This window comes from Halichoeres trimaculatus, unplaced genomic scaffold (genome assembly GCF_033239565.1).
Source record: "Halichoeres trimaculatus isolate MK-OKI-2021-1 unplaced genomic scaffold, fHalTri1.1 fHalTri1_scaffold_8, whole genome shotgun sequence".
Taxonomy (NCBI): domain Eukaryota; kingdom Metazoa; phylum Chordata; class Actinopteri; order Labriformes; family Labridae; genus Halichoeres; species Halichoeres trimaculatus.
Window position 1 is genome coordinate 10,650,588 of NW_027437186.1, and position 16,593 is coordinate 10,667,180.

Genomic DNA, 16,593 nt, shown 5'->3' on the forward strand with positions numbered 1-16,593 from the left:
CGACACCAGATCCCATGTTTGGACTTTTCATTGTATAATCCTCGTGATTTGCTCTGTTTGACTGCATCCACCCTCTTTAACCAGTGACACAAATTTAATTGTGGGCCTGTGATTGGTGTTTACATCAGTGGCTTTAAGTGGAAAAACATTTCTTCCTCTTTCTGAAACACGGGCAAAGCCAAACAAAAACTTGAACTAAAACCAAGCAAGGAATGAGGCTTTTCCTGAGATTCAAAGTTCTGCCAGCTGATTGTTATGTCACGAGCCAAATACATGTCCACTATCCAAACATTTCCAGGAGTTCTTGTAGATATCCACTACCTCAACTATCAGAACAACAATGCCATTACCAAGTTGCTTTCAATGAAGTTCATGCCTGAGCTCTACTCCAAGACATTTATCTTTAGAATACAGAGACTGACTTTTTATTCTGATGCTGGTTTGCTAAATTGTTAAACAAGAACGCAATTATTAACTTTTGACAGGCACAACAAATCTTTAATCATATTCCCTCATCCAGCTCGTTCAGGCCAACTTTGCAAATTCATGAAGGTATCCCTCACCAGCACAACCTGAATTACAACTCTGTTAAATTGATCAATATTTCTATTACTATAAGCCAAGACTGACAGTCATATGTTGTTTCTAGGTTGTAATGTTTCCACTCCCCACTAGCTGGGGCTGAAACAATGGTTAATGGCTTCTGCAATAATGCTCCACTACACAGGTATAAACAAGCACAGATGACCTTTTCACTGTGCAGCGTTTGACAGTGTTTTGAGATAGAAAATGACAAAATAGTTGAATGCAAGCAGGATCTGGTTAAAACAGCATGTAACCACTCATTTGGAGCAACGCACAACCAGCACAGTCATGAGGTTAGTAACCTTCAAGATAGACTAAAGGCTGTTGATGCTAGCTGTACTTGGGGATGGGTACTGAGTTAGGTACTCTTATGGGTACCAACCGAATTCTGTCAAAAGTACCGGGTCCCGATTCACATAAACTCAAATGGTACCATTTTTAGGTACCCAAATGCATCCTCGTGACTGTAGGGGGTGGAAAAGTAGCATTTTCCATGCTGGACATGAACACAGCATTGCAAGGTTATATACTGAAGAATAAATATGTTCAATTGAAAAAAAATCACATTTTATTATAAAACAAATTGATATTTTTTACCACATAAACATATAAAATAACCAAAAATTGGTACCGTTGAGTACCAGTTGCCAGTTGCCATCGCTACCATAATGTTTCAAATGTGAAAGGTGCCCATCCCTAGCTGTACTAGTGTTAGCCCATTCCAGCAAACTACCATTGTTTAACTGCAGACTCTTGTAAACCTGTGTTCAGCTTTGTCAGATAAACTGTGCTTAAAGTTCACTGTTTTCTTAGCATTTCCTTCTCGGTCAGTTTTCTGATTTAAAGACTTGGAAATAAGTCACTATGCCACACCCCAAGGTTTCTGTATAAAGACCAATCAGACTCAAGTATTGAAACCAGCTGATTGACATCTGAACCACAGTAAGACTCAAATGTGCATCTTTGCATTAACTTTGTTTACAATGAAGTTGTAAAACAAATTAACATCATCATCTGACCTAACACATCATAACATGTCTACATCACATTTTCTTCTTTCTTCCTGCACAGAAATCGACAGAATCTGAAACACTCGACCACTTTCTACTTCTCCTCTCACCACCTCTGCTGAACTCACTCTCTGAAGACTCGCTCTGTAGCCAAATCTGTTACATCTGTCATCACCTGCAGCTAACCAGGTTATGTAACACTGGAGAGGAGGGATAAAGCACACATGAGATCCCATTAACTGCTTTATGAGTGGAAAGATCTGTCCCAAAATGCTGCAGCAGCAAAAAAAAAAAAAAAAAAACTCAGATGTGAATCATTAAAGTAATGATGTATCAATTCAATTTTTCTTCACTTTCAGGGTCCTGCTTCTGCAGATGTCACTGTCACACTGTCATGCCTCATTGGGACTCTTAAATAGAACAGAGCCATCTTTAATGTGATTAGTAACACCTGAGCTTTCCTCCAATCATAGGTCAGAATGTGCGCTGGGGAAAAAGGCAGAATCAGAGCTGTCAGCAGCAGCAGGAGGTGATGCTGTAAAAACACAGTCACAACTATCTAGCCAGCATTTGTTGTATTAACACACACACACACACACACACACACACACACACACACACACACACACACGTGTCCAACTAGTATCAGGGGATCTGTGTGCACAACACATCCTGGATGAAAATATTTACACAAACCAGGTACACATCAGCTATGGGAAATTTAACACTAAAAGATGGTCAGGTTTCTCTTTGTCCCTCTGAGACGTCTTGAATTAAAAAAAAAAAAAAAAAACACTTATATTCTAAAAACACACGTTTTAAAAACAAAGTGTTAAGTTGTGTTCCTTCTAAAATCACATGGCTATGAGGCTGTAAATGCTGTTACAATCAAGTGTTTGCTAGTATACAAGGCAATGCATCAATGAGCAGCTTTCAGGCAAATTCTTCAGTGTTAAAACAAGTAAAGTACAGAGTGTGAGGTGACAAACTCCTGCTGTTTTTGTTTCAATACACTGAATGAGACAATACTCAAGAATGAAATCAGGATCTTAATAAGAAAATGTCCAATATTTCCTGTCACCAATAAAAGAACTGATGTCTGTTACTCATTGTGTCAACAAGCAGAGGTAAAATGTGCTAAACTAATTTTCTGTTATTTTACTTCACATGGTGTTCATGATCTGGTAGTTCCCTGCATCTCTCTTAAATTAGTCACCATTGTTTTGGAGTTTACCAGTCAGAATAAAGTATTTATTAAAGCTGGGTGCTTGGTGAGAACACCTGGTGACAATGCAATTACTTCATTTCAAAATAAGAATTTAACCAACAATAAACGCAATTATTGTGTTGCAGCCCAATCATAGTACCTTCACAAACCACAGGAGTCACTTTTTGTAATCAGTGTTCAGGGCTAGGAAAGGATGGTGTTTTTTGTATCGCTGCATTTCATAGGTAAGAGCATAATTTCTCCTGGGCAACAGGAACTGGGTGATTTTCTTTCACCAATCCCACAAAGCAGAAAGTACTACAGCTGAAATGCTAAGTGAAGAAATACCTGATATTTGACAATGATACACTCCCCAAAAAATTTTAAGGCTGTGAAAAAATACAAGAAACTGCATTTCACATCGGTGAATTGCAGGAAGGTTGTCAGAAGAGCTTTAAAATGTAAAAAAAAATAAAATAAAAGAGAAAAGAGAAAAAAAGAAAAGAAATAGGAGCAAGAGACAAAATGTGTTAAAACTCAAACAGGTTTTTCATCAGTTGTTTAAAGTTTAAGATCATAGCCTTAAGAATCTGCCTCTCCTGTCATTTTCATTCAGTTATTCACACTGTCATGACCTCCTGAAAGCAAATGCAAAAAGACTTTCTGTCTTTCAAAGCGCCATCCCAGTTGAGGTTTGATGCAGCAGGACAGTTGTTTTGCATTTCTTAAAAGATACTGAGACTTGTGGGGCAAAAAGTAAAGCTGTACACCTGAAAAACTTCCACCTGCACTGAGACAGAGGAGCTGACCGGGTCCCTCATGAGGACATCGCTCAGTCCTCAGCCCAGATAAAGGCAGTTACTGCTGCTGGTTGCAGCCCACTAAACATAAGACCTCATGTGCAAAAGAAGGGCTTCAAGAATAATCAATGTCTTCAGAGGCCACAGCTATGAAAGTTCTAAAAGTGGTAGCTGCTGAACAATCAGAAGATAACTTCTTATTTTGCTGTTTCACTGATTTTTTTTTTTTTTTTTCAGTAGGCCTGCTCGCGCTCTTTGCTTTCTCTCAATCAGTCACCACTGCTCTTGTTTTTTTTATCAGCTGAAAATACTTGTCTTCTTCTGGCTTACAAAAACATTGACATGAACGGCTCCTGCCTACCTGGGGTCCTTCATCCAGGTCTACACTCCTTCTCGTCCACTACGCTCTGCTTGTGAAAGACGCCTGCTGCTCCCAGCCCAGTGCGGCTCCAAATCTCTAGCCAGACTCTTCTCCTTTGTTGTTCCCAAATGGTGGAATGAATTACCTAACTCTATATGATCCACAGAGTCCCTTTCTACTTTAAGAGATGTCTGAAAACTCATCTGCTCAGGGAACACTTAGGCCCTTAATCTGACCCTTCTCCTCTTTGTCTTCAGGGGTAGAATGAGTCAGAAGGTGTCCGACCCAGCTCTTAGTGAATTTTAAGCACTGATTACTGAATGTTGTTGAAGGTTGAAGTATATTGTTGCAGTAACTGATTGAGGTTGGCTGGCTAGATTATTCTAGATTATCAAAAATAAAAAAATAAAAAAAAAACATGCAATGACTGGAAGCCAAATAACTTGTAGCACTTCGTCGCACTAACTAGGTTTTTCCTTCTGTCTGAATTCCTGCTTGTGTTGTACATCGCTTTGGACAAAAGCGTCTGCTATATGTAATGAAACTGTACTCTTCAAGGTCATGAGAAATCCAGATTGTATCATTGAAAATGTTTTTATGGTATCAAACACACTAAAAACTTTAATTTGAGAAGTATTTTTCAATTTGTGAGTGAAATACTCAGCCTAATCCTCAACCATGCACTGCAATCTATGAAACCAGGGCAGTGTACCCGCTCGTTGTGATACTACTGAGCCCAATTATGTTGTCTCTTGTACTGAAGCATGAGGCCGGAGTATCTGCAGGCAGAAGCTGGGCTGAATAAAGAGAGTAAGTGAGAGTCTGCAACGGAGATGAAAGAAAAAGAGAGCCTCAGTATTCAGCGCGAGTAATCAGCCATCTCTCTCTGCATCTATCTTTATCCTCAACCAAATCTGCTCGCAGAGCCTCACACACGCTTCTCTTGACGGGGAACAGTCACGCACACTCTTAGATATTCACTCACACACAGAGAGCACAAGTTTAGAGTCCAAAGAAGAAGAAACTTGCCTTTGGCCTTACCAGTGCATACAACAAACACACAGAACATACATCTCAGTAAACAGTACAACACATTTTCTGCTCATAGTCTGAGCACTTTTGGAGGAAAAATGACAAGAACACAAAGTCTGAGCTCAATTAAAGCGGGCGTCTGTCACTTCTGCTCACTCTCATGAATGCTGTCACACATTCACAACAAGTGCCGCTTTGACGAGGAGACAAAAAGAGCCATTCCAAGTTCACATGAGGACTGGACAGCATGAAGCACTGCTTTGTTTTCAGTCTGGCTAATGGTTAAACCAAAGTGTCCAGACTCAGTCAGCCAGCCAGCTTCTCGTGTACAGAGTGAAACTCATTTATATTCTTAAAGAATTGAAATTTTCTTAATGAGTTGATTTAATGAATCATAAAAAAAGTCTGACAAAATCTTACCAATCATTCAAAACAAAGATATTAAATAGATCTGAAGGCTTAATGAAGAAATAAGTTAAGATTTGTTTCATATTCTAAATATCTGTGTGATGGCATTAGAGGCATTTTGAAAAACACTGGTGATCTTTCCTTGTTATTAGTAAATTTAAGTCTTCTCTGATTGACAGTATTAGATTGTTGGTATGATCTACACTGTTCTAATGTCTGTGGGGAACCTAGAGCCATCACAAACTGACAGTTAGCTTAGCTTGTTACACACTAGGGGTGGGAGAAAAAAATCGAAAATCGATTTAATGGGACTAGGGATGGGCATTGATAAGATTTTATCGATATCAATGCCCTTATCGGTTCTGCTTATTGATTCAATTCTTTATCGATTCCCTTTTCAATGCCTTCTTTTTCAAGAAAAAATTGCATGTCATGTAATGCTGATGTACAGTTTTGTAATATGTTATTGACTCAAGCAAGCCATCTAGTATCTCGAAGTGGTTATAGCATTATTTTAAGTTGTCTGGAACCTTGCCGTAGTTACGAAACCAACCATGAGCCTAACTTTTCTTTCATTTTCTTGAAAGTATTTTGACATTTGGAGTTCTCAGTATTGTTTAAAAGAGTAATTGTGATATGCCTCTGTGATGAAAGTTGAAATTCTACTCTGAAGTCAAAGTTATACCAATGTATGCTAACCACTAGCGTATCAATGCAGTTTCCCGTATACATTAGCATCAAGCTCTGACAGGAAAACAGTCAGTCATTTTTGTTTCTCCTTGTGGAAAATATCAGAACACACAAAGCCGCCAAGACTTCTTTTCAGAGTCGATCAAACTACTGTTTCAAAAATACTTTTGTATTTCAAAGCATTGAATTTTTTGTTATTTTTTCAAGTGCCAGAAATCAGGCTTCAGAGGGCAGACACATTTCTTCAACTCAATTCTTGCTGACAACAACTTGTCAATCATGAGTAGCAACTCCCTGAGACCTTACCTGCTTTATAATCTATTTGACTCTAAATGGGACCATAACAGAATCTGAACACTGTCTTGTACTGAAGAGAATTAAAACATTTGAGGTGAAGACCATAAACCAGGGCTGCAAAACTTATAATGAAGGGGATGTCTTTTCTGCGATATGATATTAAGTCAGTAATCTATACTAGATCATTCATGTGCAAAAATTAAAAAATAATTCATACAATTGCACTTCTTTTTTACCTTGAGGTATATTTTCTGTGTCAGGTGAGAGTACAGGTGGGTGACTTTTTAAAATTGTAAATAAACACAGCTGACTTACATACATGTCCTCAGTGAATCCTGATTATAGTGATGAGATAGCCTATGACACTATCTTAACCAAAAAGCATGGTATTCTTCTGCAAGTAACACAACACTTAACTGTACCTGAGCAGGTGTAGACACTTCAAGTAACCTCTTAATGATCCTATTAATGTTAACAAGCACCTGCACTATTAGGAGTGCACTGGATTAAAACCCCTCTCCCTGTGTGTGTGTGTGTGTGTGTGTGTGTGTGTGTGTGTGTGTGTGTGTGTGTGTGTGTGTGTGTGTGTGTGTGTGTGTGTGTGTGTGTGTGTGTGTGTGTGTGTGTGTGTGTGTGTGTAAACTTGTTCTTATTGTCAAACAATATGTGTTTTAGTCTTACCATAAACTCATTAGGAAAATGTGCACTGTGGTAATAAATCAAATGAAGACTATGCTTATTAACCTCAAAAAATGCTTTTTTGCACAAGCAATCTTTACCTCTGAAAGTTTGTCTGTTTGCCTGAGAAATACATAACTCAAAAAGTAACCAACGGATCTTAATAAAATTTTCCAGAAATGTTCAAAATGGGATAAAGAAGAAGTGATTTAATTTTGGAGGTGATCTGGATCACTGTCTGGATCCAGGATTTTTTTAAAGGATTCTTTATCATTGTGAGATAGGGCTGTTTTCACCATATGTGTATATAACTGTATTATAAATGGTCGGATTGCTTTGTAAAACAAAACGATACAAGGTCACCATAATTTCTGACGGATGTAAAAGTTTGATCCAGATCCTTGAAATATTCTGGATACTAAGATCTGGAATATGTAATAAGTACTGGGTCATCATAGTTTTCGTACAAACCAACAACTAACACCAAATTGTAGCAGACAGTCTGCTGAAAGGGAGTATAACATTAAAGTAGGACTAAAGAGTTGGTGACAATCACAATATACTTGGTGGAGGTCTGTGCTCTCTGAATGCTTTTCTAGTTTTATAATTGTCTATCACTGTTTACCTCTTTTTTTGTTATGAACTCCGCTTTAAAATCCTAAGGACTCTGACATGCTGGTCAATATGCACTACCCCTTTGAATAAAAAAATTATTAAATAATAACTGTTGCAGTCGCCCCTTTCATGACGTCAAGATATCATCAAGATATATAAATATGTGTCAGCATTGGCTTCCATTTGGGAACCTTTTGTCTGTGTCCCGTATAAAGTCAGGTATAAAGAGTATTTGCATGAAACATTATGTTGATAAGTCTGTTCCATCTTTTAAAAAAGTGTCTTCCTAATAGTTATACAAGTATTCTTTGAGACTGATCTTGGAAATTTTAACAAAAGCAATGTTGATTACAAGTTAACTGAATTTTTCTGACAACAAATATGATATCAACTGGACAGAAGACGAGAACAGCCATGGATTTTCTTTTTTTATGTACAGTCATTTTGTGATAATTATCTCAATATCACAAAGATTGTTTTCTTGTGATTTTTTTTCTCGTTTTCTCAACATAACAAAGATTGTTTTCTCATAATAAACGGTTTATTTCGCTATCTCGCTTTTGCGCCCTGGTTGATGTGATAATCCTGATTTTAGTCTACAAAGAGCTGCCACTGAGTTTGTCAGCCTCTCATCCACCAACCAGTAGCCCCTGAACAAACCTAGTCAAGTGAACAGACTAACGTAAAGTGTGACTTAGCGGATGGCTACAGCTACAGCCAGTGTTTGGAAGCTGTTAATGGCAGCTCTTATTGGTTGAGGTCAAGATGAACATATTATTGAATAATTCATTGTTGTGTTAAATCGAGACAATACATCCTTATCACGAGATAACTATATATAAAAACATGAAATATCTACAGCTGTTTTCATCTTCCATACAAATGCCTCTTTTCCCTAAATCATACTCCTCTATCCTGACATGATGTATACAGCTGATGGTTGCAAAGCTAAGGATTATATAGAGACTAAAACCGTTCAACATGCTGAATATCAGTCTCTGTGGATATGAAGTCATATAGAGTGAGGCGCAAACTGCTCAATATGGATCTGCCTTCACAAGAGAAATGAACAGACTCCAACTTTCACACAGTCCAGCTTTTCTGCTTAGCTGTTCTCATTGAGTAAAATCAGCATGTCCACATGGCTGGGTGTCAGTCTGGTCACAATCAGTCTGGCGGTCGAGGACACGCTGCTCAGGAGGGACTGATGTTGCTGGCCTGCAGAGATACAGGCATGCCAGCTTTGCCAGGCAGAGATATCTCTCTGCAGTCTGTCGGTTTTTTATCCGACGATCAGCTAATGTCCTGTAAAAAATTCTCCACCACTGTGTCCGCAGCGGTGGCTGTTGGGTATCAGTCACTTCATAAAAGAGCTGGGTGAAACCTGGCTCAGCTGCTGTGTGAAATGCCTTTAGCCTTTAGCTGGCTGGTAATGAAACATGCTTTAATCTTACAACACAATACTGATTGCTGAATCTAATATAAGGTTGATTACTGGATACTCAGTTTATTATTAACAGGCCCACTTCTCAAATAATCTGTGTTTTCATCTACGGTCTAATCCATGTGAATGCTGTGGTGTAGATAAGCCTCACTATCATGACTGAGCAGAGGAGTTAAATGATTGTAATACTTATAACAGCTATTTTAACTCTTATTTTTACAGTACTGATTAATTTAATTCATACTGAGCTAAACTTTTATTAAAAAATGGGCCAATAGAGGGGTAATTAACTTTGTCAAAGCTGGTTTCAGACTTCTGCGTGGTCACAGCTAGTTGTCTGGCAACTTTATCGTGACAACAAGCCTCCAGAAAGTTCCTCCTCCCTGCCTGGAGAGTGAGCAGTACATCTGAAATTTTAAAGAGCTCCGCTCACTGATTTAGCAGCTAAAGAGAGAAAGAAGAGACGTCTCCAAAGTGATGACAAAAGACTAAAAGTGTCCAACAGACCAGAACGGCTTGGCCATCATTTCTCTTTCTTCTCATTTCTCACGCTCACACGTGTCGTCAAAGAGTTTCAGTGTGAAAATCTGTGCAGAAACTATCAGGATGTGCACCTCAATCAATTCCACAGCCTTCCCCTGGTAATCAAACTATCTGCCAGAAAACCCTCCTGGCAGCTACGCTTGGACATCAACCTGACCGCTTGATTATGTTTGCAGCCTTTTGAGCCAAACCCTGCTCTAATATTACTGCCTAATGTCAGCCATATGCTGTTCTCCAAGAGGCCAACGGATTCTGTTTCTCAGAGACCCGACGGGCAACAAGAGACAGTCTGAGTCAAAGTCAGCCTCCACAGTGTGCTCACACTGATGTCAGAGCCACACAGCTCAGTGAAAGATGGACAGAGAAAGAGAAGCATCTGCTTTTCAAACATGAGTTGCTGTGCAGAGCGAGCGCTTAACAAGAGCTCAAGGTGAGCAGAGCGGAGTGACAGGAGAATTCTGCTTATTCCTTTTTAAACCAGAAGCTCCTTTTGAGATATTTCAGGGTCTAAATGCTGAACAGTTGCAAAATGTTGTTAAATTACTAAAGTCCAATATTACACTGGAATGTTACACTGAAGGCAACATCTAATAAGCACATGGATAAACATAGAGCTTTAAGTCCAGTCTGTGCTCAGTTTATTTGTAATTTTGTACTTTTTTATCGACAAAAAAAAAAAAACAAGAAACCTGATTTAGCTAAAAAAAATGGACTACCATTGTTTGGTTTCAAAAATTAATCTGCTGCCATCCATACTGTTGGGGGTCTTGTGACAGCAGAAAAATGTTGAAAACAGATCCAAGATTTTCTGTTTCTTTTGTTTTGTATAATTTTTAACCGCTATGTTGGTTTATATTGTAAAGGTGATGGGGAAAGTATGCAATTTAAATAGTTTTGATTTGGGGAGGTATTTTGTGACTCCTTTTACAATATTTCCCTTTGTCCCAACCTACACCTTGGTAACCACTGATATAGAGCACAGACTGTATATAGAGTGGACAGCGTGGCTCCACCATATACCATTGTACAGTTTTGAAGCCATAATTCCCCTGTCACAGGCATTGTAGCAGTTGTGCAGCCAGAGTCTGCGCAGTACAAACTGTGAGGGATTCTGGGGGAATCTGAGTGGAGCCGGGTGACAAAAATAATAATTATTTTTCTTTCGAGAGTCTAATCACTTCTTGACTCTGCCTACCGACATATTTTACAATCCCTGAAAAAAAAATACACAAGAATGGCAGCTGTCAGTCATCATTAAGCGCGGCGTAAAACCTTGTTTTTAACCTCTTATAACTACTGAAAATGAAAATCTTTAGAAAAAAAGAGGATTTGAATACAAGGCAGCGAAATAGTATCTTCAAATCACCACAATAATCGGACATGAGAAACATTTCTACGAGGTGTATTCATTTTTTAAAGTTTGACCACAGCCCATCTGGAATGACTGGAGAGATGGATTTGTGGACCCATACTGCAGCCAGTCACCAGGGGGAGCAGTTTGTGTGGTGACCTCACATCAAGCCGAGCAAGATGGCGTCCATGTTATTTTTACAGTCTTTGATCTAGAGTAACAAGTGTTGCATAATACCACTGGAATTCATGGGGGCAGCACTAAGCAGGGAAGTGAACAGTTAACTCCAGACCAGTAAAACATAGTGAAGAAAAACACTTTGAAACATTAGTGTCTTTGATCGTTAGTGTTAGGGTATTGTATTTCTGGATGTTTCCATCTGGATGTTTTTTGGTATACTGCAAATTTTGCCCCTTATATACAACATACTATGCTTTTGGAAAATCAGTAGGTACAGGTGTGGTTGGCAGTTTCGAGAATAGCCACAGTGTAGAGAGGTTACAAATAAAAAACAGAGGACATCAGAAGTATCAGAGGTATCTCTTATCTGCATCGATGACCTCATAGGCCACTGCAACTGCCTCTTACTTTGCCTCTTTCTTGATTGAACACATAAGCTGTGTCCCAGTTCAGGATCTGTAGCCCATGAAAGCTGCAGGACCTAGCCTTCGTAGCCTGTGTAGACCGCAAAGGCCAAACTGAAATGAGACGGTCTGGTTTATGGAGCATTTCCTGTTTATCACTCTTGACATTACGCAGCACCGCCCTCACTTGTCAGCCTTACATTACTTTTTAAACACGCAAACAAAAACCTTAGAAATTCAAAACAGGATGTTTTACTATCTGTTTTTGTAAATATTTTACTTAATTATTATTATTTTCTTTTTGATTGAGTGTAGAACCACAATGTACATGTAAGAGTTAAGCAAAAATGTACATTTTCAATAACGAAAAAGCGTAAAATAAATGCAATCTGTTATAGTTTTACTTGCTTTTTTAGAAAACTGAGTTTATTGAATGTGTTCCTTGAATTCCTTGTTAAAAAAAATAAAAATACATCAAGTAAGTCATGAACATAGAATTTTTCCATAATGAGAAGATTTATAAAGACGAACTGTTTTTGCACAGTATATTACTTAAAAAGAGCCCAAACACATTTTTCCACAGTAAAACAAAATCTACCATCATATTCAGCATTCACGAGCAATGAATCTTGGGATATGTGAGGCTAAGAAGGATTTATCGAATCTGTCCTTTGTGGCACCCGAAAAGGAGGCCGGATTGGACGCATTTTGGGGGCCTTTGAAAAGGGACAGCCTTCGACACACTGCTCTGTCTTTAAATTCAGCCTTCGAAGGCTGTAGTCCCTGAATTGGGACACAACTACAATCAACACCTCCTTTACTGCTGCCCTCCTTTGCTATCAGAAACTTTGACTCCAAGTGGCGCCCTCTTGTGGATCCATTGTTTGATGTCCGTCCAAATGTAAAGGACGTGACGGTTGTATCATCTATAATGTATGTATCTTGAAGCCTGGAGTGTCGACAAACATCACAGAGAGGATCCCTACAGACAGACCCTGTGGTTCAGGAGTATGCTGCATTTTTTGAAAAGTCATTAACAGTCATTACACAGCTCTCTTCAAAGCCACCAAACGCCGCTGAGAAAACCACTAATTTTACCTGAAAGTAACAAAGATTCACTCAACGACCACAGCACAGACAGCTTAGCTTTCCTGTTACTTTTCCTTCTTTGTTGTGAGAATGTGTGCCTGTGTATATAAAATAAAAGCAAAGAGTGTTACTAAAATATTTAATTGCACCCAAAAATGGCTGTAAAATTACACAAACAAAATGAGTGTTGAAAAAGCAACAGCAGATGCTTTCATTTGGCTGTGTGGCGTCATAACTGGAGAATCTAAAAAATCATCTTCCTTTTTAGCAAAAGGTTTGTTGTGCTGTCAGAAACCCACCACCACAATTTTAACATGTTGGTGAAAAGAAAATTAGAAACAAACAACATTTGGTGAATTTTCAACAAAATCATCAGTTATATTATATAAAGTTACATTTCTCCTCTTGGATTATTCTGTAGCCATGACAGCCTTTTTCATTGCTACTGGCTGAAACCATCTACTAAACTGCAACTCCATTTTTTTTTTCCAAGTCTTGTAAAAAATAAGGCCCAGACACACAACCACCAAACTCTTCTTTAATCGCTGCCTTTTTTCAATGCATATGCGTCCTCCTTTACTGTGTGCGCTCAGATCCATTCAGCAGAAAAGTGTTTCATGGCTGCATGAAAGGACTCTCCATTACTAAATCCTTTCAGCAGAAACACTGAATAATAAAATCAAAGGCCCCCTTTGCCCTGCACATGATAGAGGTAATCATCATCACGGTGGTGCTGTTGATGCATCCACACTGACTCCTGACACAGCAAGCGGAAATGGACTCACAGCAGGCATTAGTGTTTAGTGGGTCATATGTAAGTGGCACCTGCCTCATATCGATGATGAAGGGTATGGACACTGACTTCTGTCCGATAACAACAAGGGCAGAGCCTCTCTCCTCCTCCCTCTCCAGAAACGACATCTCAGCCTTGAGAGGTGCAGTCCTGAGCTCAAGGCTTCTCCTTTAATCACACAGAACAGCTACAGAGACTGAACTGTGAACAGCCTGCTCACGGAAACATCTCTCTAAACCTTAATACATTAACCATCATGATCATCTGCTGCAGGAGTGGGAGCACAGAATCACTTAAGGGGTGTGTAGGGCACTCCTGAGCACTTCAATAACCACTCCCCTTGATGGCAATTTTGAATTACAGCTGCTCACTTTTCTTGGAGGTTACAGACAATAAATCAAACTGCTTAAAGCCCAACCTCTGAATCTGTAAAATTTGCTACTGCATCCTTTTTTTCTTTGCTTTCTTTCCTTTTTTTTTTGCAGATGACATAAACAGATTGGTATTTGAAGTGTTATACCAGAAGGAGCCCTTCAGAGATTTCTCGTACCAGGGGTGGGTACCGCATTAGGTACTTTTAGGTACCGAACAAATTCTGTCAAAAGTAACGGGTACTGATTCATGTAAAATCGAAAGGTACCATGTTTAGGTACCTGAACACATCCTTGTGACAGTGAGAGAGTAGAAGAGTAGGCGATTTTCCACACTGGACATAAACACAGCAGTGCAAGGTTATACATTGAGGAATAAATATGTTAAACCGAAAAAAATGATATTATATTATCTAAAATATAGATAGTTTACCACAAAAACACAAAAAAGTACCAAAAATTTGTACCATTGAGTACTCATACCGATTGCCGGGTACCAGGCATTGGTACCATATAATGTCAAATATGAAAGGTATTCATCCCCATCTCGTACTGGTTAAAAAGTGCATTGTTTCCAATAGACAGACAACATATTTTTTTCTGTTCTTTCTGCACTTACTGGGTCACTGCTGCTTTGACCACTCCAGTTGTGTTTTTCTAATTACTTCTTTTTTAAATTGCTTCCTAAGACCCTATATATCTAATCAACAAAAGAAAAAAAAGAAAAGAAAACTCACTGTATTTGGGGAGCAGTAGCACTCAACTACCAAGTTCTGCAGGCTACAATGATGCTTTTAAATACATCAGGTCTAATGGCTTTGAGAAAAGCAATTAAATATGTTTTCTCTAAAAAAAAAAAAAAAAGAGTTCCAGCTCTTCAGTAAAAAGTCTGTCTCTCCAGGACTCCTTCCTCTTATACAGTCATACACTTAAAACAACAGTCTGAGCCTGTCAGTGATAAAAACTGAAATGTTCAAGATAAAAATCAGCAGAATTACCCTTTATTGATTCAACCAGTATGCAGCAGCATGCACTGAACACACATGCACAGAGGAGTCATATGACCACTTCCCTGCAGTGAAATGACCTCGTTTAGAATCAACTTTAGCTTTAACTTGGCCAGCTCTGCAAAGATAGCTCTGTAGTCTATCATAACGCTTAATGAGCGCACTTCCAAGAGGCTTATATCTCATACACTGACAAGATATTATGAATTAACATTACTTCCATGCATGACACTAATCTTGTTCTAATTATGCAATTAAATATCTGCCTTCAAATGGTTTCACATTTCAGAGGGTTCATGCAGACATTGAGATATTTGTTCTCACAGTAGGAGCACGTTGATGTTCAGTGAGTGGTAATTCTGCACTTGATGAGTTGGGGAAATTTTCTCATCAAAGGGGTTAATTTACAAACAAAAAATGCTTCTAACTTATTACATTGTATCTCAGAATTATGTTTCTTATCATGGCTTTTACATTTTAGAAAGGACCATCAGTTAAGCAACACTAACATGCACAAAAACAAACAGCAAGAGTGGTTTCATCCCACAAAATTTACAACTTGTCGGCAGAAACTTTGAGAACTCCGCTCAAAGTAACATCAGTATTGGAGCACAACAGTCCAGTTTGACCCGATATTAGTAATTCCAGATAACATCGACGCACAACACAGAACTCCCATCTCCAACTTCTAAAGTAGTGTGATTTTCGCAGGGACTTACCATCCTCCTTCTCGTCAAACACGGGTCTCTTTGAAGAACTATTGGCTCCCATCCTCTTCTTCCACTTGCCCCAGTGAAACATTGATGCTCAGATTGCATTCCTCGCCTCTTGGAGAGAAACTACAGCTCTGTGTTGGGCACCCTCCTCAAAAGACTGAAATCATAACCATACATTTCACCCGAAACGTGCCCGTTATTTCGCTCTTTTTCATCCGCTTTCTACAGTGCTAGAAATGTGAGACTCTTTCTACGCCATCGAAAAGCAGAAACTGTGAGAATAAAGTTAAATACTGTTCGGTTTGTTGCAGTTGGGGGTAAATATATCACTCGGTGCAGCTGGTGTTCAGTTGTCTTCCGTAGCCTGCCAGCCAAACACAGAGACTTGTATTTGCAGAGCTGAGAGTCAGAGCTGTGGTAAGTTACACGCAGTCAGGTGTGGGGGAAACAGGAAAATAGGAAAGTGTAGCTTGAAAATAAAAGCTCAAGAGCTGCTGCCGAGGAGCTGCAATCACCTTAAATAAGCAGCATCTGTTGGCGTCATACACGACTCCAAACAATTAAAGGGACACACTTTTTAAAGTGACACACCTGTTTTACTTTCTTTAAAATTCCCATGTAGATTATGGCTCTACTATGAAAAAGTGGCAAATATCTACCTCTGTGTCTACTGTTACCATAATGAAAGTGTAGCCTGTGTAAATTAAAGTAGATGAAACTTCTCATTCTATTAAAATTACATTTATTTATTTTTTTTACAGAGAATGGGTTAATGCAACAACAAAAAAAAAAAGAAAAGAAAGAAATCTTAGTTTAGCAAAGACCATTTAAAAAAAGACAGAAAAGACATTCAGAACAAAAACGCAACTTACTGCAGAAGAAATTATATCAGTTACCTTGCAGGTGAAATCAGTTGATTGCATATTGATATGGTTTCATGCAGTTTGTGTTCAATAGTTATTCCGCCCGTTAACCTTTATTAGCCGCAAAAGCCTCACTGAGATTAGAAAGA

At 38.7% G+C, this 16,593-nt stretch overlaps 1 protein-coding gene across 1 annotated transcript in view; it reads right to left on the reverse strand.

Moving 5' to 3' along the window:
* Positions 1-16,080, reverse strand: part of stk32c (serine/threonine kinase 32C) — a 153,642-nt gene extending 137,562 nt beyond the window's left edge. Inside the window, exon 1 of the mRNA XM_074675879.1 lies at positions 15,585-16,080. Coding sequence (XP_074531980.1) covers positions 15,585-15,666 — 82 coding nt within the window. The 5' untranslated portion in view covers positions 15,667-16,080. The remainder of the gene's footprint in view (positions 1-15,584) is intronic.
* Between the last annotated feature and the right edge of the window lie 513 nt (positions 16,081-16,593).